This window comes from Neophocaena asiaeorientalis, unplaced genomic scaffold (assembly GCF_003031525.2).
Source record: "Neophocaena asiaeorientalis asiaeorientalis breed wild unplaced genomic scaffold, Neophocaena_asiaeorientalis_V1.1 scaffold89, whole genome shotgun sequence".
Taxonomy (NCBI): domain Eukaryota; kingdom Metazoa; phylum Chordata; class Mammalia; order Artiodactyla; family Phocoenidae; genus Neophocaena; species Neophocaena asiaeorientalis.
This window is the reverse complement of record NW_020172592.1, coordinates 6,104,545-6,129,402: the sequence shown is the minus strand read 5'-3', so window position 1 is coordinate 6,129,402 and position 24,858 is coordinate 6,104,545. Positions and strand designations below refer to the sequence as shown.

General features: G+C 36.0%; 1 protein-coding gene across 4 annotated transcripts in view; it reads left to right on the top strand.

The window, feature by feature from the left end:
* The window catches only part of DMTF1 (cyclin D binding myb like transcription factor 1), a 44,057-nt gene that overhangs the window by 11,380 nt on the left and 7,819 nt on the right, over window positions 1-24,858 (top strand). For all 4 annotated transcript variants that reach the window (XM_024738421.1, XM_024738419.1, XM_024738422.1 and 1 more), the window contains 11 exons: window positions 115-231; window positions 1,187-1,309; window positions 6,367-6,461; window positions 10,149-10,263; window positions 11,150-11,226; window positions 16,195-16,352; window positions 17,491-17,523; window positions 18,419-18,528; window positions 20,600-20,828; window positions 22,049-22,200; window positions 23,717-23,926. In XM_024738421.1, coding sequence (XP_024594189.1) covers window positions 123-231; window positions 1,187-1,309; window positions 6,367-6,461; window positions 10,149-10,263; window positions 11,150-11,226; window positions 16,195-16,352; window positions 17,491-17,523; window positions 18,419-18,528; window positions 20,600-20,828; window positions 22,049-22,200; window positions 23,717-23,926 — 1,411 coding nt within the window. In that variant the 5' untranslated portion in view covers window positions 115-122. The remainder of the gene's footprint in view (window positions 1-114; window positions 232-1,186; window positions 1,310-6,366; window positions 6,462-10,148; window positions 10,264-11,149; window positions 11,227-16,194; window positions 16,353-17,490; window positions 17,524-18,418; window positions 18,529-20,599; window positions 20,829-22,048; window positions 22,201-23,716; window positions 23,927-24,858) is intronic.

Genomic DNA, 24,858 nt, shown 5'->3' with positions numbered 1-24,858 from the left:
AAAACAGAAAAAAAAAAAGAGGGGGGGGGGGGGGGGCAGGGTTCTGTGGGCTACTTCATGTTCATACTTGGAAATAATTTTTTAAACCCTAATCTGAAACCTGTTCTTATACAGATTTGAGTATGAGCACAGTTGAAGAGGATTCTGACACAGTAACAGTAGAAACTGTGAACTCTGTGACTTTGACTCGGGACGCAGACGGGAACCTCATTCTTCACTGCCCTCAGAATGGTAGGAGAACCTGCTGACATAATTGTATAGGGTTGGCCAAAAAGTTCGAGTTTTTCTGTAAGATGTTATGGAAAAACCCAAATGAACAAACTTTTTGGAAGTTTTTTTTAATTCACTCACAGTATAGGAAGTTTTTTGTTTGTTTTTTTTTAATAAGCTTCCCATGGTTTTTAAGAATATAGTTCAGGTTCTTTAACTTGGCACATAGGCCTTGCATCATCTCAGCTTTCCTTGCAGCCTCATTTCCTGCCACATTTCATGTAGCGGTATTCCAGCAGTTCACAGCTATTTTTATATTCCTAATATACTTTAAGCTTCTCGGACCTCAGTATGACTGCATGTATTACTCCTACTGCCAGTTAATAATCATTTCCCCCGGCTTCTGTTTCTTTTTGAAGTATAAGACACCTTTTCTAGAAACCTCCCCTCACCTCCAGTCTAAGTTAAATGCCTGTGTGCTCATATAACAGCCTTTTCATTCCACCTTCATAGTTCTTATTACACCATTTTGAAATTGTCAGTTTACTCATCTCCTACACTGTACTATGAGCTCCTTAACAGTCAGGGTATCTCTTATTGTTCTCTTTCTCAAACTTAGGTAATGGTAGGCATTCAGTGAATGTTGTGAGTGAATTAAATAACCGACCCTTGTCTTTACATGTGAAATATTTGGTAAGCCAGGTAGTCAACAGCACAAAAGTGTGATGTTTTAAAAAGTGGCCCCCCCCAGAAAAAAAAAAAAAAGTGGCCCCTTTGTTCATAGTTCCTTGTCATAAGAATAAGAGCTGAGGTGCTGTAGTAGGCGTAGAGAGGACAGTGAGTCTCACTTGCACGACTGGCTTTAGTTGACATAGCAAATCAGTAAGAAGATTATTTTACAGTCATTGTTGAAGATTTTGTTTTCTCCTGTTGGTTTGAAGATTTTGAGATTTTTGTTTTTGTTTTGTTTCATTAGAAGCTGATGAAATAGACTCAGAAGATAGTATTGAACCTCCACATAAAAGGCTTTGTCTGTCTTCTGAGGATGATCAAAGTATTGATGATTCCACTCCTTGCATATCAGTTGTTGCACTTCCACGTAAGTCACTGAGTATTAACATAGTTTCCTTCTGAATCAAAATTTACATTCCAAGAGGTTAAATTGGCATTTCAAGGTAGACTTGGACCCATTATTTTTCTCCTCTTAGTGCAAAAAACCTCCTTTTAACCAGCAGTTAATGAGTGCTTATTTATGTGCCAGGCATGGCTCTGAATACTTTTACATATATTGCCTAGTTTAATCTCTCAACCTTTTTTTTTAATTGCCCCCCACTCCTGAGAGCATTTTTAGACATTTTTTTCATCATCATACTCTCCCCCATGAAATTGTAATACCACAAATATACTGTTGTTGTTTTGAATGTACTATATATATATATATATATATATATATATATGTCCTTGCTTTCTTAATAAAGAGAATAAGATCTTTTCACCTTCTCCCAAGAAGCATATTCACCCTCATTGAGAAAGCACTCTCTAGAGAGTGTTCCCTATGTTATAAATGACAAAACTAAGGTATAGAGAGGTGTAATAACTTGTCTAAGGTCATACCCAGGCATTCCGATTCTTGTAGTTTATGTTCTTTTCATGTGGTATATGGCTAAATGGAAGTTAGACCGAAGCCTAATAAGTTTATTCTCATTAAGAAAGTTCTTAAGGGACTTCCCTGGCGACCCCGCGGTTAAGACTCTGTGTTTCCACTGCAGGGGGCACGGGTTCAATCCCTGGTCAGGGAAACTAAGATACCGCATGCCGCACAGTACGGCCAGAAAAAAAAATTGCAAAACAAAGAGAGTTCTTAAAATGTTTATTTATATTCCAAGATCATTTAGAGTAGACTGGATTTTAAGAAGTTGTAGTATTTTGGGTGGAATACTGTTGGTGAAAGACTACAACCCACCAACTGTAACGTTAAATTATATTTCTGGTTTGTTTAGCAAAGAATATGGAATCTTGTTGAACTGTGGTGGCCCTCCAAAGCTGGAGTAGATATCTTAGTCCTTGGCGATGGGGTTGGGGCACAGGGCTGTTGGGGGCACTCTCTGCACAAAGGAGGGTCTTGGTATATCCACGAACTTTTATTTTGCAGTCAGCATCAAGCAAGATCACATCGTCATCTAGTGGAAGAAAACTAAGACTAGGTTTTCATTGTGGAAAATCATGTCTTCATAAGCAAATATGTACTCTGTATTTGGAGTTAATTGCTTATTGAATTGAGCAGAAAATAAACCATATTATATAAGTTTACTATGAGACTTTGTTGAGAAATGGTGTTAATGTTAATATTGCTAATACTGCTTCCACTTGTGGAATATACAAGCATAGTATATTTCTAATTAAATGATCTCTCCTTCTAATGATAATTCATATGATTTTTTAAACTCTCTCCTAATTTGACTATTATTATGTTATGACTCAATTTTACAACATGATTAGCCTATCTGTACAAATACAATCCTATATAGACATTTTCTAAGCTAGAATTTTTTTTAATTCAGATATAACTGACATTAACATTGCATTAGTTTCAAGTGTACATAATGATTGGTATATGTATACCAAATCATTATGTATATGTATATATTGCAAAATGTTCAGCACACTAAGTCTAGTAACATCCTTCACCACACAGTTGTCAATACAGTTTTTTTTCCTGTGATAAGAACTTTTAAGATCTACTGTCGTAACAACTTTCAAATATACAGTACAGTATTATTAACTGTAGTCACCATGCTGAACAGTACATCCACAGGTTATAAAATAAAATAAAAATATTTAATTAAGCCAGAATTTTTGAGTGATTATTTTGATGTAAATTTTGACTGGTTAATTGACTTGGTTAGAGTGCCTTGAACATTATTGTAGGTTTGAACTACACGATATTTTGTTCTGTTTTATGGTGTGTTGACATTAAAGCACATGAGCTATTTGATGTTGGGTCATAGCATCACCAAAGAGGACATTCTGGAGCCTAATTTACAATAAGACTGAATTTATGAAGAGTGGCTTGAAGTCCCCTGGATTTGTAAAAAGTATGTTGATAAAATCAACTTAGGAAAGTTTCTACATTTTAAAAAAGTCACACAGGGCTTTCCTGATGACGCAGTGGTTGAGAGTCTGCCTGCTGATGCAGGGGACACGGGTTCGTGCTCCGGTCCCAGAAGATCCCACATGCCGCAGAGCGGCTGGCCCGTGAGCCATGGCCGCTGAGCCTGCGTGTCCAGAGCCTGTGCTCTGTAACGGGAGAGGCCACAACAGTGAGAGGCCCGCGTACCGCCAAAAAAAAAAAAAAAAAAGTCACACTAAAGCATGAAGTCCTATATCCATCACCATCATCTGGGACTGATTAAATGCACGAGTAATTTATGCTGGACTTCATGGAGATGAATATTAGTTTTATTGATTTAACTTTAATATTCAGGTTTTCTTTACATGCTTTATAAAACTGATAAAAAGTTATCTGAGCCTTAAAAGTTCTCTTAACCCTCATGTTAATCAGTGTAGATAACTTACCACTTCCTTTTGCAATCATCTACACACATTTATTCCATTACCTATTCATTGTTAAAACTCTTGGTGATTATTCGTTTAGAGGATTGTTGGAGTTACTAAGCCTCCGATTCCTTTTGTTCTTCACAAGGCCTCATTTGTCATTCCCATACCACTTTTGCTATTGCATATTAACTGGAGTCTATTTGTAATTACTTCAGATTTTGTTTTCCTATCACTAATTTGTATCTTCCAGATTACTTCCTCTCATACTTTTGCGATCCTTTGCCCCACTGGGACCCACTGACCTTACCACTTTTAAATTATTCCTTCACTTGTATCCTTGTTTCCTCCTTATCTAGCTTCAGTTTTCATGGTTAATCATTATAATCATTGTCTTGCATTTACCCTCAGGTCCTTTTTTCCTCCCCTCACTTCATCATTCTTTGATGAAACCACAACCCTGGTTCAATTTGTCTGCCTATTTATGTCTATACTGGTACAGCTAACTGAAAGAGATTGGAGAAAAACAGCACAAGTAAGCTGACCAGTCTCACTTTAAATTTATGATCATTAATTTGAAATGGGCTCTTAATGTTGCCTGCTAGTCATACCATACTTATCTAGTGTTCTTTCTCCCACTCTAAGATGACTGTTTAATACATTCTGAAATCTCCAGTACTTCTACTACCTTTTTCACTCCCAACTGATAGCCTTGCTTCCTACCTAGAAAATTTAAGTGGCCAGAAAATAATTTCTGTAAGTTTCCACTACCATAGATACACACTGACTTGTATCTATGTCCATATATTCTGTCTTTTCACCCAGCTAAGGCCAACACTTCAGTGTACTAGATCCCACCCCTTTTGTCTACTCAAGGACACAGTTGTAATTCTTTCCCTTTCTCCTCTGAATCATCAGTTTTTCATTCTCTATTGGATTATTCCCATCAACATTTATAAACATACTATAATTTCTTCTTCAGAATGTCCTGTTAGCCCACTTTGGGCTCCCATCCAATTTCTCTGCTTCTCTTTAGATCAGAGTTCCTTGGAAGAATTGCCTCCGTTTCTTCTTCCCTTGTTCTGTAAGCCCACTCCAGTCAGTCTTTCACCTCTATCACTACACCAGAACTGTTCTCCCCATGTCTCCAGACACTTTCTTTTTCTTCTTCTTTTCTTTTTAGCTGTTTCCAGAGACTTTCTTGTTGCTAAATCCAATGGTGATTTTTTTAATCTTAGTCTTACTTGATCTGCCGACAATTTTCAACAATTTTATCACTCCCTTCTCCCTGAAACATTTTATCACTTGGCTTCCAGGGAAGACATTTCTCTAGTTTTCTCTCTGTCCATTCCTTCTTAGTCTCTTACGCTGACTTGTCCACATCTCCGCAACCTCTAAATGTGGAGTGCCCCAGGACTCAGTTCTTAGATTGCTTCTGTTTTCCATTTTTACTCACTCCCTAGAATTCATGGTTTTAAGTCCTGTCTCTGGTAATGACTCCCAGATTTATTCCAGTCCGGACTTCTCTTGACGCTAGAGGTTTAGTGGCTATCTCAAACGAATATGTTTAAATCTGAGCTCCTGAAACATCCTACATTTTTAAACTTGCTTCTTCTACAGTCTTCCCCATCTCATTAATGGCAGGTACATTCTTCCAGTAGCTCAGATAAAAAACTTTAGTTCCATCGTTGACTTTTCACTTTCATATTTGATTTATCCGCACATCCTGTTGGCTCTACCATCAACATGTATGCATAATTTGAACTACTTCTTATCACCCTCACTTGCCTTCACTCTAGTCTAAGCCACTGACCTCTCTTACCTAGATTATTGAATTAGCTTCTTCACTGATTTCCCTCCAGCCTCTGCTGCCCTTCAGGCTATTTTCCCCTTAGCAGCCAGAGTGATCCTATTAAAATAAAACTAAGTTTATACCACTCCTCTACTCTAAATCTTCCAATGGTCAACCCATTGGAAGAGAGTTAAAGCCAAAGTCTTTACAGTGGTCTGTGAGTCCCCACACAGTATCTTGATTGGTCTGCTCTGGCCAGCTACACTGTCCTCCTTGCTGTTCCTATGAACAATCTAGGCAGGCCCTCACCTCAGAGCCTTTTTGCACTTGGCTTTCCATCTGCCTGAAGTGCTTTTCCTCAATATACCTGCATGATATATGGACTTTATGGATAAAGTCCAAATGTTGGTGACTTTTCCTGGCCTCCTATCTAAAATCCAAACACTATCCCCCACTTCCAACACATTTCCTTTCATGCTTTATTTTTTCTGCTAAATACTTCTCCAGCATAATATCATGTTCATTTTGTATCTTTCCCCCTAGGCTATAAGTGCCGTGAAGGCAGAATTTTTGGTTTTTTGTTTATTGTTGCCGAGAACAATGCCTAGCATGTATTAGGTGCACAGTAGATATTTGTTAAGCAAATATGTGTATATGAATGTATACATACACACATATATATGTGTAGATATATTGGCAAGGAATATGTTAAGAAATTAGATGATCACATACTTGTTCCTTGGGTATATTTTTTAATAATTAGAAGCTGCCATTATTATTCTGGAGTTGAACTGTTCTTTTTCTTGAAGTTTCAGAAAATGATCAGAGCTTTGAGGTGACCATGACTGCAACCACAGAGGTGGCAGATGATGAGATTACTGAGGGAACTGTAACACAGATCCAGGTATAGTAAGTCTTTTTACTGGATACAAGAAGATTATCCTTTACACATACCTTAGGTGATAAAATGATGAGAATATATTCTGTCTGACAAAGGAGCAACCACAGAACAGAGGTTGGATTTATTCATCCAGATTTCCAGTCCCCACATATGTGAGTCTCAGAATTGTAAGCAACGATACAATTTATAACATTTGTAGTTAAGGTAGTTTCTTTTGGTGCCTGTAGGACTAGATACATTTTACCGCATGTTAAGAGGTTAAATAATAATTAGCCCTTTTTCCTACATGAACTTCTGTATTTGTCTCATAAAAAAAAAAAAGTAATCAGAATTCCTTGCTGTCTTCAGTAACCAACAGCTTAAATATATTTTACTTGTAAGTTTATTTCTGGCTGATTGTTCTTTCTTTTTACTAGCTTGTCCTTTTGCTTCATCTCTTCATTTAATAAAATACTTTTAAGTAGACAGTAGACATTGTACCATTATTTTTCGTATGTGAAGCATCCCAGTGACCCTTCAGTTAAGAAGTAAAGTAGTTACAAGTTGATATGTAACATCAGGGACTAAAGACATCTCAGATCGGTGTACTGTGAATGGTTTGCAGTGGGGAGCTTCAGAGTGGTTCCAGAATGACAGGATTTCCAGAGAAGCAAGTCTCCAAAATGCTTCAGACAGCTTTGAGCCAGGCTGGAGATCTCATAATCTACTCTTGGATTTCAGTGGGAATTTGGACAGAATTTTTTTTCTAAACCCTCAGAAATAATAGTGCACATTCTTTCTTCAAAATGGGTCTTGTCAAATTCATTTCAGATTCAAAAACTATGTAGTCTCACTTCCATTCCATTTTTAGCACATTGAAAATAACTCCATACATATGTGTGATTTGGTTTACAACCTAGTTATAAGATTGAGCAGTAGCAGTGCTAGTTAGACAAGTTACACGATTTTGTTTGGATTATTTCCGAAGACTTAATGAATTACAATTTAATATTAACCTCTTGGTTTGTTATTACCATTTTAATGAACGAAATAATTAATAATTTCTAAATCTTTTAAATAAGATTAATATTAGGTTGGGAGTGAAAGTCGGCACAGTTAGAAGTTCAGAAATAGTGTGCTTTTTGTGTCAATCTAGGTGTAGTTATTTCACGTAGTTTAGTAGCTAATGCCCCTTCCCTCATTCCACTGGTGGGACAAGCTTGAAAAACTATTAGAAAGTTTAAAAATTCCCAATGTATGTAGTACTTTGTGGTTGCAAGAGGTGTTTAGTGAATGAAATACTTATTTTTAGATTTCTAAGCCTGTATATGTTACAGACAGGAAACTCTACAACCAACTCAAAAAGGCTTCATTTAGAAAGCAACAGCATTCTAATAAAGCCTGAGTAACTTTAAAAGATTTATGTATAAAATAGCGAAAAATGGGGGTAATATACTATAAAACGTATTACTATTTACTATACTAAAATACTTATTATTACTAAACTTATTACTAAGTATAGATAGATAGCCTTTCAGGTACCTAAGTCTCCTTCTATACTCACTTTTATTGACAGTGCTGAATATTACTACTAAAAGTTAATAATTATTTACTTCATTTCACGGCTTTTCCTGTTTAACATTATATGGTTTAAGTAATAATTGTAAGTCTTCTTCAGAAAAATTGGAGCCATAAGGCATTAAGTGTTTGCCCAAAGACAGCGATTAATTGGCATGACAGGTTTATTTGTGAGATTCAGAGTGGGCTTTGCTGTATATTTAGACTCACTTTGGAAAATGGTGATTTTATTCTTTTAATGAACTAATTAATATAAGAGATCATCTCAGGATATTTTCTACATTACATTTCTTAAAAGTAGGTATTATATGTAGCAAGGTCTTTTGATAGGTCTCTGTATTGCCCTTGATGAATAACTCCTGTGTCAAATCTTACAGAATTGTGACCTTCATAATATAAGAGGCCTTGGATATCATCTGTCTAGTCTGTCTCAATTCTCAGCTTTATAAAGTCCTCTTAATCTTTAAAAGAAAAAGATCTAAAATGTATGATGCATAAATACAGGGTTATAAAGCTTTTCATGTTTGTTCCAGTGATTTCTAGCTTTTGCCTATGGTTTTAAAAAACAACATTTTTATAAATACAAAGTATTCATTACCACCAAATATAAAAATAAAGTAGGTGACAGTAGAGGCATGGCTTTTCTCCTCATTGTGCTTTGATTTTTCATGGACAGTTTCTCTGTTTTCGAAGTGAGATGGGTTTCATATCTTCTTGAAAGTAGAGATCCAGTGTCTGCCTACTCAAAAACCAGTTCAAACTTTGTTAGGACTTACCTCCAGAAAGTCACATAGGTTAGTAGTTGATCCAATCCAGAGACAAAACTGGGTTGAGTGGTCACTAGGCATGTGACTCTCCCCTTTTCCTGGTCTGCCTATAATAGGTTCATACCTGATATCGTAGCACTTTTGCTAAATCTTCTTCACTTACCCTATAGCTCTCTTTAGCTCAAGGCCAAGTCTCTTAAAAACAGCTTTGTTCCTGCAGAATTTGCTGGATTAGGTATGTCCTTAATTAAAAATGTACCTGGTGAGCTTCCCTGGTGGCGCAGGGGTTGAGAATCCACCTGCCAATGCAGGGGACAGGGGTTCGAGCCCTGGTCCAGGAAGATCCTACATGCCGCGGAGCAACTAAGCCCGTGAGCCACAACTACTGAGCCTGGGCTCTAGAGCCCACGAGCCACAACTACTGAGCCTGCCTGCCACAACTACTGAAGCCTGTGCACCTAGAGCCCGTGCTTTGCAACAAGAGAAGCCACCGCAATGAGAAGTTCACGCTCGCCACAACTAAGAAAAGTCCGTGCACAGCAACGAAGACCCAGCGCAGTGAAAAATAAATAAATAAAATACATAAATTAAAAAAAAAAAGAAAATGTACCTGGTGGTAGCTTCATAAATATACTGAAAGCCACTGAATTGTATACTTTAAAGGGTGAATTTTATGATGTGTGAATTGTATCTCAATAAAGCTTATTTTTTAACTACACATTTCTCATACAGACTTTTACTGCAATAATAATAGAAAGTAGTACCATATAGTTCTTTGAAAGAAGGTACATTAAGGAGGGTAGGAATCAGCTCTAGAGGTTGGCTAAAACAAAGTTGTCAGTAAACAATAAGCAGATCATGATTTTGCAGTAACATCTTTTGAGTTAGCCTGTTAATCCTTTAGATTTAGCAACAGATTACATTACAGATGACTATATATTTAGGTGGCAAACTACCTGTGAGGACATGAATAATCATGACATCAACCCCAGCATTTCCATTTTATTTTATATATGAGTTTGTTTTACATATATGAATATACAAATGGCTTTGAGTATCCTGTATTAATTTAAGTGCTTAATGGAATCTTAGCCAATATTCTCTAAAATTCAAGCTGCTAGTACTGACTTACTTGTTTAAATGAAGGTCATATTTTGTTAATGCAGATAATTTTGCTTTCATACTGTCTTATTAAAAGAACAAGAAAATATTTGTCTTTGTAAGTTGAATATAATTTTATTATATCTAAAACAAATGGATTTCACATTATTAGAGTTTTATAGTGCTTCGCATTACAAACAAAGATGAATCAGGTTGGCTATTAAATCAGGCTGCTACTTTTTTTTTTCTCTTTTACCTTTTCAAGATTCTACAGAATGAGCAACTAGACGACATATCTCCCTTGGGTAATGAGGAGGTTTCAGCGGTTAGCCAAGCATGGTTTACAACTAAAGAAGATAAGGATTCTCTAACTAACAAAGGTAAGAGATACTGTGAATTTTAGTGTCCAGTGGAAAAAATGGACATGAAGAAGAGCTTGTAGTCATAAGGATTCTGAGTTGGGCCTTCATAATTATGGTTGAGTAGTTACAGTAATTGAGCCTTTCTAATTGAATTAAATTTGGCTCTGAATGGGACCATGAAACCAATATTCATTTTTCAGTCATTGATCATTAGTTCTGTGATATGAAGTAGGTTATAAACAGATGCACAGTGGTGTCATTTAAAAGACAATTCAGTTATTGCTTATGGGAGTAGGAAGTCAAGCCTTTTTTCAAAGTTCTGCTACTAACTTTGGTCTGATAAGCGGCTTAGAGGTTTAAAGTAACAGTGTTCCTAGTGCTGCTGTGCTCATAAGGATTGCTAGGAAGTTACTACAACAAAGTGGAGGTTGTGTATATGCCACTCTGAAGTAAGGAAAGGAAACAAAAAGTAAGTAAATTGATTGTTTTCAACCACTGTACAGTAAGTACTCATTAAGAATAAATTATTCACTTGGTATCCAATATATTGTGTTTACCTTGTCCTAGAATCTTTTATACATGTCTTTTTGCCCATAAAATTTATTTTTGACTGGAGAAATTTTTCAGAAAGTTTTGAGGGTGATTTGGCTTTTGTACTTATAAGTCCTATACTGCTGAAACAATAAGAGATGTAACTAAGAGGAAGTAATATTTTTTATGAATCTTTTACTTATTATCTCTATTTAGTAGGGTCAAATGTATTCTTTCTTAAAAACCAGAGGTCACAAAAGCAACTTTACCTGGGGATTTTTCAGATTTCAGATGAGTGAGACATTAAATTAGCTACATTTTATTCCTCTCAAGGAATAATATTTTCTATAGCATTACTTGTTTTCTTTTAAAGGACATAAATGGAAGCAGGGGATGTGGTCCAAGGAAGAAATTGATATTTTGATGAACAATATTGAACGCTATTTGAAGGTATCTTATGGCATATTTTTTTGTTTCACTAATTTTTTCATCGCCAATTGCAAAAAATATCAAAGCAGCATTTTGTATATAGTACTTAGGAGCTTTTCAGTAATTATGTAATGAATGACTGGCTAATATGTTGTAGATTAATAATTCTCAGTTGTATGATTATATTTTTAAGCACATTTTGAATTCTCAGTTTAAAATAGCTTTATTGCTTTAGTTAATACCCTGAAGTTTAGGCAGAATTTTAATAGCCTCTCAGAATCTTAAAGCCCCATCTTTTGAAGCAACCTATAAATTAAGGTTTAAATTTATGTTGTGTAAAGTCTAAGATATGCATCTTCTTTGAATGAGTTTATGACATCACACTAGTCTTTCCCCTTTAAAAAAAAATTTAGTCCATTTTCATATTCAGGCTTATATCCTGTTACCTTAGTCATCCTCTTCATTAAATGTCTGATGAAAACAGAATTTTTGAAGCACTAGAAATGTGAATTGCTTTAACAAATCGTGTTGGCTTTCAAATGCCTGCCCACAGTCCATGTGGAAATTCTGAAAACAGGTGAAGAATGATATAAGGCTCTGTGCCCTGTGAGTGATAACATGTTGTTAATTCTGCATGAGAACAAAGAAGGAAGAGTTTATTCTCAGGGTTAGGACAGTTATGGAAAATATTTGGAAGAGCAGGATTTGAGCTGAGTTTTAAAGAAAGGGGTGGGAGTTAGGGGTAGAGTAGGGCTGGAGGGAACAGCATAAGTAAATGATGAGCGTCGAGGATTCAGAGTTCAAACCCAGAGTATGTTAAATTAACCCCTTTAACCCAAACCAAGATAATTAGCTTCTAGAACTTGGGCTTTGAAGTCCAGACCAAAGAATTAGAATTCTATCCTATAAGAAATGAGAAGAACTGGTAACTCAGTTTAGGGAGAGTTTGGGCAGGTAGATCTGTGCCCTTCTCAAGGAAATCTTTCCAGAGACTTGCTGACCATCCCAGTAATGGAGTTATGTTCAAATAGCGCATGTTTGAAATGGAGACCATTACCATTGTTTGGGAATGGGAAGTGTACAGAGTTTATTTAACTATTCTCCTATTGTTTGATACTTAGTTTATGTACACTTTTTTACTATTTTAAATACACTGCTGCCTAGAATGTCCATGTTCTTAAGCTTAATTTTAAGCTGCACTCCTCCTAAACTACCCTTTATAAATTATAAAGAGTAAAAAACTTTTAATTCTTTATTAGTGAAGAAAGATCCTTCCCACCAAGCTAATTGTTTTAAGAGAAACAGAAATATAGTGACCATTGAAATGTATCTAGAAGTGTATTAAAAGTTGTCCACTGATCACAGACACTTAAGTTAAAATTGGAAAAATGCTACAGGTTTAGATAAGGCAGCAACGAATTGGTAAAAACACTGAATTTGGGGAATTAAGAAGCTGGTTTCTTGTGTAGGAGATTGGAGTAGATGATTTCCAAGGACTCTTTCAGCTTTATGATTAAGACTTTTAGATACCCATTTCAGGCGACCAGGTGAGAGCAGTAAGGACTTTACAGTAGTTGAAATAGAATTGGCAGGGAAAGGCAGATAAGCAAGTAGTCTCTAAGGAAGCCTGGTGACTGAATATTGGTGAAGAAGGAATATGAGGAGTGGGAATAATTAAGGGTTTTTTAAAAATTGAGGATGTTTGGGAGAATGATGATAGAATTGTCAGAAATAGGAAATGTCCAAAAAGATGTACTGATCTTGGGAAAAGCTAATTTGTTTGATTTTGATTTTTGACTGTGATTTGCATTATGTGGTGCTCTTACAGGAACATTGTGGAGCTATTTTTAAACCAATTAATTAGGTGTCGTATATTCCATATTTTGGGTAAAAGGATAAGGTATTGTCAAAAGCAACAACAAAAAAAAGGGCAGAAAAATCTTTTCATCTCACTATAATATCATCCCACAACACAGTGCCTTGCATGTAGGTACTTGTAAATATTTAGGTTTAATTGTTTGCAGAATTGAAACTGCGTAAAACAATTTTAGAAAAGATTCTGAAATTTTAAAGTTTTTACCGTGAAGTTTAATACATTCAGAAGAGTGTTTAAAATGCATATCAGTGTAATTTTACCTGTTTTGAAATTTACGTAAGTTGATTCATTCTCTGGGTATTCTGTAACTGGCTTCTTTTGTTCAATATTGTGATTTTGAGACCCATCCCCTGTTGATTTTTTTTTTTAGCTTTCATCATGCAAATATATATACCATAAGTTACATGTTCCACAGTTAATGGTCATTTGGGTTCTTTTTAGTTTTTTGCTATTAATTTGTACAGCTCTTTTGGGTGTAAATAGTATTTTATTATGGATTTAATTTTTATTTCTCTGATTACATATTTTTATATGCTTGTTGGCCATTTGTGTTTCCTCTTTGAAATTCCTGTTTGTGCCTTTTATCAGTTTTTTCTGTGGGGTGGTTTATCTTTTTATTTTTTGTGACGTTCTTAATGTATGCTGGATACTAATGGTTTTTTGGTTGTGTTACAGATATCTTGTCCCAATTTAGTGGCCTGTCTTTTCCTTCTCTCTAGGTATCATTTGATGAAAGAAGATTCTTAATTCCAATTTCAAAATTATCATCTTTTTACTTCTGTGTTTTTCCAAGCTTGTTTAAGAAATCTTCCCCTGCCTCAAGGGCGTAAAGATATTCTCACATATATAGTTTTGCCTTTCACACTGATTTTTTTCTTGTGGGTATGAGTTAGGGTTTCAGTGTTATTGGGTTGTGGTTGTTTTTGTTTTGTTTTGTTTTATATGGATGATAATTGTCCCAGCATCATTAGGGAATGTCAGTCTTTTCCCAGTCTACAATATCCATTCTGTCCTACTCAAACTTCCACAGATGTGTTTCTAGGTTTTCTAATTTGTTCTTAGGTTCAGTTTCATACCTGCACCAGTACAGCTCTGTCTTCAGAAGTCCCAATATCTGACGGGGCAGGTCTCTTCATGAGTGTCTTGGCTATTCTTGGCCCTTTGCTCTTCCATTATAAATTTAGAATCAACCTGCAAAGAATGAAAAACTGTTGGAATTTTTATTGGGACTATATTGAATCTGAATCAATTTGAAGGGAATTAACATCTTTGTAATATTCTGACTTCCTCTTGAAGAACATTTTATAGCTCTCCATTTTAATTAGTTCCCCTTTAATGTCAGTTGATAGTTTTATGTTTGCTCCATAAAGGAATTGCATAACTTGCCTAAGATTTAGTCTTAATGCTTTTTAAATTTTGATGCTATTATTAGTGGGAATTTTTAAAGATTTTTTATGAGCTTTGTCTAGAAATACAAATGACAGCATTGATTTTGTAACCAGCATTCTTGCTAAGTACTCTTAAATAATTTTTGATTATAGATGTTTGGGTTTCTACATATATAACATCTGTAAATGATTCTTTTCTAATCTTTATGCTTTTTTAAAATTGGGGTATAGTTGATGTACAATATTATATAAGTTTCAGGTGTACATAGTGATTTACAATATTTAAAGGTTATACTCTGTTTATAATTATTATAATCTTTATGCTTTTTGAATGTTGGATTTTATGATTGCTCTTTCCATACCTATTGAGATTTTACTTTTTTTCCCATAAATCTTATGTGATTAATTGCTAATTTTTCTGAAATTAATACAAACTCATATTCCTGGAGTAAGATTACTTTTTGCATTGATTATTAACCTTTTTATACATTACTGAGTTCAGTGTGCTAAAATATTTTGAGGATTTGGGGGATCTATTTTAATGAATGAGCTTGGCCCGGAAGATCTTTTCTGAAACTCCCCTTGTCTGGTTTTGCTATTGAGATTACGCTAGCCTAACCAAATGGGTGGGGAATTGTCCCCGATTTTTATCTTTTTTTTTTTTAATAAATTTATTTATCTATTTTTATTTTTGGCTGCGTTAGTTCTTTGTTGCTGTGCGTGGGCTTTATCTAGTTGCGGCAAGTGGGGGCTACTCTTCGTTGCGGTGCTCAGGCTTCTCATTGCGGTGGCTTCTCTTGTTGCAGAACACGGGCTCTAGGTGCACAGGCTTCAGTAGTTGTGGCACGCGGGCTCAGTAGTTGTGGCTCACGGGCTTAGTTGCTCTGCGGCATGTGAGATCGTCCCGGACCAGGGCTCAAACCCATGTCCTTGCTTTGGCAGGTGGACTCCCAACCACTGTGCCACCAGGGAAGCCCCACCCCCTTTTTATCTTTAGGATAGTTTAAAATCAGAATTATGTTTCTCTTAATTGTTTGGTAGGGTTTACCTGTAAAGTCATCTTGGCCTGGTGTTTTCATTGTGGGAAAATTATTAATAACTGATTAAATTTTCTTCATGGTCTGTGTTTATTAGATTTTCTTTCTCTTCCTGAGTCAGTTGGTAAGTTGACTTTTTCTAGGAAATCATACATTTATATAAGTTTTCAAATTTATTGCCATAAAATTTTCATAATGTTCAACTATCTAATCTCTGTAGCATCTCTCCTTAGGCGCCATTTTTCATCTCTAGTATTGTTTTGTCCTTTTTTTTTTTTTTAAGTTTTGCCATAAGTTTATCTTTTTGTTTTTATTTAGTCTCATGGATCTTTTCAAAGAACCAGTTTTTAGCATTGCTTATCCTTTCTACTCTTGATTTGATTATATTAATTTTGTTCTTACGATTTCTTCCTTTTCTACTTTCTTTAGATTTAATTTTTTGTAATTTTAAAAGGGGTTGGCAGGACTTTATTGAATTATATACAACTTATTTTTGGAATACTTAAGTATCATTGTATTATCTCTTGCAGCATTTTAAACTTTATATTTGACTTATTAATGAATTATCAGTATGTTATTTTTCTAAATGCCATTGATGATTTTAACATAAAAAAACTTTTAAAAAGCATAGTATATCCATATGCATTTTATCAGAAATCCCTAAATCAAAGAAATGTAACCCATTTAGGCACGCGGAATAAAAGATGCTACAGAAATCATCTTTGAGATGTCAAAAGACGAAAGAAAAGATTTCTACAGGACTATAGCATGGGGTCTGAACCGGCCTTTGTTTGCAGTTTATAGAAGAGTGCTTCGCATGTATGATGACAGAAACCATGTGGGAAAGTATGAAAACTTGTAATGCTGCATGTTTTCATGTAATTTAGGGGAAATATTTAAGGAACTTTTTTTTAAATAAAATTATGATAAAAGCCTTAATTGGAGATAGTTATGAATTACTGTTGAGTGATGTTCATATTTTTATTCTCCAGGTCCATTTTGTAAATACGGTGAAACCTCATTACAATACGGCCTCTTTTAGGAATTAGAATCTAAATTACTTTATATGGGTTTAAGACTTAGCTGACTTAATACATCAAAGTCTGCTTTGTAGTAAAGTAACATTATAAAAAGTATAGTAGTGGTTAAAGATTTAGGAAGTGTAAAAAGAACTCTAAATTCATTGGTAACATTTTTCCTATTCATATCTATAGTATAACATTTCCTAGGTCAGTGACTTCTTTTGTTTTTTTTAAATAATTTTCTACCAGAGTAGAAAATAAATTTCTGGATATAATAAATTTCTGGATATAATTACCGATATTATATATCAGTAATATCTGTGGGAAGCCATCATATCTTCAATGAAATGATAATATGGTGGTGTTGGCATATTTTAAATTTCTCTCTGGGAGTTTTAGGTGGTAGTAGTGTGGCTTTCTAGATACTGCTTTTAAAAAGAACATTGCATTGGCTATATTGAGTACTTACCCACTAAAAAGAAAGCCTTTACATGGAGTAAGAATATGTCAGTTGTCCGTGCATGGGTAGAGAAAATAAAGAGAACTTAAAATTCTTCAGTGACTTGTGAGAATTGACCATAGATTTTCTTTTTAGCTCCAGTTTACCATGTCATCCATAAGTCTTTCAGAATAGCTATGATATTAGAGTACCTGAACCTAACTTGAAATAGCGCAAGAGTTAGGCGGCATAGGGGAAAATCTGTTTTAAATGCTGAATTTTCCTAGAGAAAATTGTCACAGTGCTCACTTTTATTATAGCTTAATGTATTTGTTGGGGTTTTTTTTTAAATAGAGGCATTAATTTTGATTTTTATTAATCTACTTTGAAATTGATTACTTTAAAAATGTTATCAATATGCTAAGTGACAACATTTGGCTCCCTAAGTGAAATTCTGATTTTTATTAAGTTTTTTAGCATTCTTTGTTTAATTGATCTTTTAAAAATTTCTTTAAATTTCTAGATACACACCTGAAGAAATTGAAAAGCTCAAGGAGTAAGTTTAACTTTCTTTTTTTCATTAATTCTGATAGTTGTGTTTTAATTTTTTTTAATATTTTGTGTTTTCTAAAGTTTTACTTTGAAAATGTCAAGAGATTTTTGGTAGACTAGTATAATTTAATCCTGCTGTTAAGCATAGTTGACCATGTAAAGAACTTATCAAATCTATATCTGCACAGAGTAGCCATGTCCATGAGTTGTCTTCTCTTGTTGTTAGTAACTAAATGTAATGCGTCCTTAGACCACTAATAGGGGTTACAAAAGAGATTAGATTGCCATTCTTGGTGACCTGAGGACTAAGTCTGGGGAACTTACACACCAGGATCAAAAGCAGGGTTGTGCTAATGGCTTACTTTAGAATGGCGAGTTGGCAAATGTTTCACTGACTATCTGGGCTGACTCTACCTTATACAGTCTTATTTTGCAGGAAACATAATTTTGGGACCATAAAGTATGGGTTAATGGATTGTATGGATCATGAAAAAAAAAACCCGAAGGCTGATCCTGTTTGTGATAATAAGGACTTGTGAAACTGTTTCAGGTGTCTGAGAAGAGCTTGTTAGGAGTGCTCAAAAGGGAGAAATCTGGGGATTGCCTGGGAAATTGTGTCAGTAACCTGAGGGGAAATTTGGTCTTTTTTGAACACATATCCAAGTTACTTATTTCTTCTCTGACCCAGGAAAAAGGCAATTGCTGCCTGTTTTTTTTTCACCCACAGACAACTGTGGACCCCAAAAAAAGGCCACACTTTCAAACTTTGGCTCTCAAAGTATTGCTGCCCACAACTTCCAAACCAGTCAAATGGGAAGAAGAAGAATGAAGAATAAATGGTGAAATTAGAAGGGAGAAAACAATTGAACCAAATGCTGATTGGCAGACTCTTGTTTTAGGCTCCGGATAAAGCATGGCAATGACTGGGCAACAATAGGGGCGGCGCTAGGAAGGAGTGCCTCTTCTGTCAAAGATCGGTGCCGACTGATGAAGGACACTTGCAACACAGGTACTGTGAGTGCCACTGGTGTTTTTTGTCACCATTTGAGCTTCCTGCCCCTTCAGATACTGCTTTCTCTTCTGTTCTGAAAGAGATTTGCCATTCATTGTAGTTGAGGTTTTATTTTCTAGTGTCCTTTTTCTTCAGATAGACCCAACTAATCCTTTATTTTTTGCTCTGTGTAGTAAGGTGATATTTTTCACAGGGACACATCTCAGTTTCAAAGGTTTTATTTAGGTCTAGCATGTTTCCATTTTGTAGCAATTCAGAACTGCTCAGTCGGGGAAGTAACTATTTTTAAGTCTAATAGGTACTTTTAAGGCATATATGTAGGAAGTAATTTTAATTTAAGCCCATCTAACTATTGATCTTATGTTGGTAACAGCTTATCAACTCATATTTATGAAAAACTTTAGTTCTAGGCAGGTCCCAACTTGGGAAGAAGCTGTGTTCCGGAGGTTTGTATGTATTTTGCTTATTTCAAATTCAAAGTACATTTTTCCATAGAAAAAGCTCGTGATTGGTGTTTCAGTCCCCAGGCCAGACCACAGATGCCCAGTCCATTCGTAATGTATACAGATGTACTAACTGATGATAGATACTGTTAAACCTAACCTTCATGACCAACGAGAGTATTTAGGCTCCGCCACCAACTCTCACTTAACCTTTCTGAGCCTCAGTTTCCTCTATAAAATGAAGAAGTTAGAATAGATGACTTCACAGTTCCCTTTTCAGCTCTCATTTTTTCTGAATGATCCATAATCTATGCTCAGTCTTCTAATTAGAAAAATAGTTCTCAATCTAGGCTTGAGCTTCCAGGGAATATAATTTTCATCCTCACCCACTACCCTGCTGAAGTGGAGTCAGGAATGTTTCCTCCTTAACCACTCCGCCAGCACTATTACCTATAAGGCACTGAAAACATAAATTCCACCAACTCTAATTCTGTAGTGAATGACAGCTTAATGAATGAAGCAGGAATGGGAGCTTTAGACTTACGATGGGACCCCAGAGGTTCATGTAAGACACTAAGGATAGAACCCCTTTTGTGAGCATAATGGAAAAACACTGTGCCATTCCCTGATTGCCAGCCTGAGGGAATGCTCTGCCTGTTAACTTGCCTTGTTGCTATGTATCGTTTTGGATCAGGAGTTTTCTCTTTGGACCACGCCATGAGATGGCAGTCTGAGTTTCCCCTTCCTTTTTTGCCATGCTAAAATAGGAGAGCAGGACTTTGTCTTGAATCCATGATACCCAGGACTGTGCCTAGCACATAGATATTCAGTATATATTTGTTGAATGAATGCCTGAAAGGCAAGCACATAGCCTTTTTGAAATTTTCCAGAAGTTTTCAGCTACTAGTAACAAAATGGAAACAGAGTGGAAGACATTTTTAAGAGATTTTCTTTTTTTTTCCTGCTTTTCTGCTTAAGCTTTTCTAAGAAAAAGACTAATAGGAACATGTGATATTATTAGTGGGTTCATGGGTTCAAAAAAACGGAAATAGAAATATATGTGATTACCAGTCTCAGACTTATATTTTATCACAGTAGCTTGGAGTTGGGAAAGGAGATGGTATAAACCTAGTTTTTATTTTTACTGAAATGGGTGGGAAGCCATAGGTGTTACTCTACTTGTCCCTCCTCTTTCATTCCTGTAAATAATGGTCTCTGTTGAGCTTATTACTTCACTTCTGCGGAGCAAGGAATCTTAGGTGGGACTAAGAAAAAAGTATGAATGTTTGTGTCCATCAAGCCATCAATGGAACACTTCCCAGTTAGGACTTAATATAACTTGAGAAAATATAATTTTTTCTAGCTATGTTTTGAGTAGTTTTTCTTTCCTTAAAGAGTCAGTCTGTGCTTTCTATTAGGATTCTATATTTTCTTTTGTAGTACTAAGAACTTTACTGGGTTAGTAACTGTCTTAGCAGGTATATGCAGGATTTCCATGTTTCATTCAGAAATAATTCTAATATTACTGCATACTTCCCATCAGTCTCTTGAAATACAGGGCTGAATCTGATTTGCAAAATAAGGAGAAGGTAGCAGTGGTAGTCTGGATGATTTCCTTCTTTCAGGGAAGTGGACAGAAGAAGAAGAAAAGAGACTTGCAGAGGTGGTTCATGAATTGACGAGCACTGAGCCAGGTGACATAGTCACACAGGGTGTGTCTTGGGCAGCTGTGGCAGAGCGGGTGGGTACTCGCTCAGAAAAGCAGTGTCGTTCTAAATGGCTCAACTACCTGAACTGGAAACAGAGTGGAGGTACTGAGTGGACCAAGGAAGATGAAATCAATCTCATCCTCAGGTTTGTGTCCTAAATCTTCTAATAACAAAAGCTGCTTAATTGCCGTGGCTATCTAGATTGGCTTTCCTCTTTTGGTTTCCATAGATGCCTAATGTCTGAATAGCATCCTTTCCATAGAGAGCCACTGTTTAAAATCCTAAATATTTCATATTGAGCTCTTTTTTGTTTTGTTTTGTGTTTGTTCCTTTTTTAGTGGATTTAGTGCTCGTGTAAAGTACCAGATTGAAGGCGTGGAGACTGAAGTCCTCTCTATATCCACAGAACAGGTATGGCACAGGCAGCGGCAGTGCAGCTTTTCCACTGTCCCACCAATGTGCCTCAGTCCTAGCCAAGAGGGACCATGTTGAGGGTAAGAGGGCTATCAGTCTCCATGCCCTTCAATCTTTGGCTACTATGCTAAGATTGCCCAGTCTACAGTTAACCCACACCTTCAAATTGGACCAAATTAGACACTTCCATTTCATACATATCCAAAAATAGCTTTAAGATAATCCCAAGTTTATTTTTTACATTAGTTGGTTTAACCATTTAGACTTAGAAACTCAAATGAGCAAAAATACCAGCAAGAAAATAGCTGAGACACTTAAGTAGTAGAAGTTGCTTTTGTGGCTACACCCTACTGAAAATCAAGATCGTGACAGTTAAAAGTAGAAAACAAATAGACATTAAAACCCCAAATTTAGTTGTACTATTTTGTATTGATTGTGGTTTTTTGGGTTGCTGCCTGAGTATTGTTTTTATCTTTTTATTACTTTGTTTTGAGTTTTGTTTTTAATATAGTTTTTTCCAGCTAGTCATCTTTATAAATAGTTCCTTTCTAAGTAATTTTGTTTATTTTACAAATGGAAAAGCTCAGATCTAGGAAATAACATTATAACATACTATAAAACATTGTAGAACACTATACAACTAAACCTGTCCTTATCTTATTCTAACCTTTAGCTATTCCCTTTCCTTCATGGTGCTTCATCTGGTTCTGACCATTTATGGTATGGCCCATTGGTGGTACCATTAACAAGGCTTCTACTGTGATGTTTCATAGCTCTTAGCTGTGGAAGCAGGTCTGCACTCCTGCAGTCCATCCTTTCCTATAACTGAACAGTAGTATCTCAGTGACACAACCTGCCATTCCCTTTATTGCCAGTGCCATCATCTGTAGTTAGAGGAGGGTTCTTATGGAGAAACAAACATCTAACAGATGCTTATTTTGTAACTTGTAGGATAGCAGAGCTTGATGTAGCTGATGAAAATGACATAAACTGGGATCTGTTAGCAGAGGGATGGAGCAGTGTCCGTTCACCACAATGGCTTCGAAGTAAATGGTGGACCATCAAAAGGCAAATTGCAAACCATAAGGATGTTTCATTCCCTGGTAATGTATTATTTGCTTCTTAAGTCCTTCCTTTGTCTTGCCGTATTTAGTCCTCAAGGAATTAGAGGTTAGAAGTTCTTTGCCTCAGCTGAAGAGATACGAATCATAGTAGGCTTTTACTTCAACCTCTGCCCTATTTCTTTGGGTAACTGTCTTCCCCTGAGAAGAGTTGATATGACTTTTAATTCTCAAAGCACCAAAGACAAACTATACACATCGGGCTTCCCTGGTGGCGCAGTGGTTGAGAGTCCGCCTGCCGATGCAGGGGACGCGGGTTCATGCCCCGGTCCGGGAAGATCCCACATGCCGCGGAGCGGCTGGGCCCGTGAGCCATGGCCGCTGAGCCTGAGCGTCTGGAGCCCGTGCTCCGCAACGGGAGAGGCCACAACAGTGAGAGGCCTGCGTACCGCAAAAGAAAAAAACTATACACATCTACACACATTCTTATCCTTTCACATAAACTATGAAGAGGAAGTAAATTTTAAATGTGTATTTTCACTGTATACAAAGATGTAAGAACTTACATTTAAATCAACTTTTACGAATTGAATAATTTCAAATAACTGGGTTAGAGAAATTCTGTGGTGATTTATTTTGTAGAACAAAAGCTTGCAAATTTCTAATTTCATTTGTTATGTAAATCTAGAGATCTTAGGTTTGCTTAAGTGAGATATAGCATACTTTCCACTTCACTGTCTGCTTTGTTCTTAGACACGGAACTAAATTGTAGTCTGTATGATTTAGGTAATCAGATTCCCTCCCATTGGTCTAGTGCTCCAACTTCCATTTTTGCAAAGGAAAATTAAATGCTGAGGAATTTGGCTTGATGAAAATGTTTTAAATACCCAGTTATAAATTTATTTTACACTTTAAAAATTATAAATTCTGGTATAACCAGGAGAGTAAATGAATACTAATGTAACATGAACCCAGCCAGATTGCAGCATTACCTGAGAGGATTGATGTAGTTTATCATGATTAGTAGAGGAGTTGGCTTTCCTGTACAAGAACTCAAGGCGGTTGCATACTGTTTGGAAAAGCTCAGCTGCTACTCTGGAGTTGTAAGTTAGACTCACAGCCAACTGATTATGTTCTTGCAGTGGCTAAAAAGTGCCCAGGGTTGGGGGAGGGAGAGTAGTAGACTATTCATTGCTGAATGAAAATAAGTTAATTAGCATTACCAATATTCTCCCTAAATAATAAGAATTTTATCAAGAAGTCCTAGGACATAGAAAATGTCTTATTTCCATGTTCCTTACAATGGCTTTTAATTCACCTTTGATGGCAAAAACAGTATCATGTTATGAATTTTTTAAATCTCTTTTGACGGATGTTTCCAAAAATTTCCAGACAGGTTGTAGTTTTTAAATATTTTTGTTATTTTGGTAAGATCACATATCCAGTATACAATTATTTATTCCAAATACTTTCCCTCCTTACCCCCCACCTCCCTTGCTGCTTAGATGGTGGTCTGTCGGAGAATCAATGTTCTTTTTGTCTACCCATCTCCCTTCAGTCTTGATAAAAGGTCTTAAACAGTTACATGAGAATCAAAAAAACAACCCAACGCTTTTGGAGAATAAATCAGGATCTGGAGTTCCAAACAGTAATTCCAGTTCCAGCGTACAGCATGTTCAGATCAGAGTTGCCCGCTTGGAAGACAATACAGCCATCTCTCCAAGCCCCATGACAGCCCTGCAGATTCCAGTCCAGATCACCCATGTCTGTAAGTAACCTTCAGACTCCATGCTATTTGAACTATATGATTTCGTTAATGGCTCTGACACCTTTCAGTCTTCTAGAATGTTGACAGAAATTTATCCAAGTTGAGAAATTAAAGGAGATCTAAGGCATTTTTTGTTTATTAGCTTGATTAATATTTGCACAAAGGATGAATGTGTGACAGGAAAGAATGATAACCCACTGCCCAGCCATTATAAACCATTTTAAATCATCTTACTTTCTAGGTGTTATAAAGAATTAATGGTTAATAGAAAACTACCTAAAATACAGTCAACTAAGCAAAGAAAGAGAGTCCCTAGGATGGCACATCATTTGTAGTAATTCACCAGAAGACACACAAATGAAGAATGGATTTGAAGTCAAATGTAGAAGACATGGGTTTTGGTGAGGTTGAAAAACATTTTCTTCAGAGAGTAAAGAACCAGTGTCCTACGGGAACTGTTTTGTTTACCCCTCTCTTTTCCTTAGCCTGTGACATTTTTTTTGTGCTTAATGAGATGAGAGCCCAGTGATTGTTATAGGGAGAGGAAATTTATTTCCTAAGATCTAAGCCAAGTTGATCTTTCTACCTTTCCATTAGAGAGGGACAGAAAAGGAATGAGGATAAAATTCTCAGAACCATATTATTTTTCACTTTTACCTCACTTTTTTTCCCTACATAATGTTATTTGCCTATGGAAAGGCCATTGCCAAGAGTTTATCAATCACTTGGTGTTATTCTCATTGGCATTTTAAGTGGGACAGTTCTTTCTTGGCAGGGATGTCCTCCTGCACACTGCGGGATGTTTAGGGTCCCCTGACCTCACCCACAAAATGCCAACTGTGCTTTCCAGTCAGTATGACAAATAAAAACACCCTACAGGTTTTCACATATACTCTATGATCCCATGTGAGAATCATTGGGCCACTTATTGG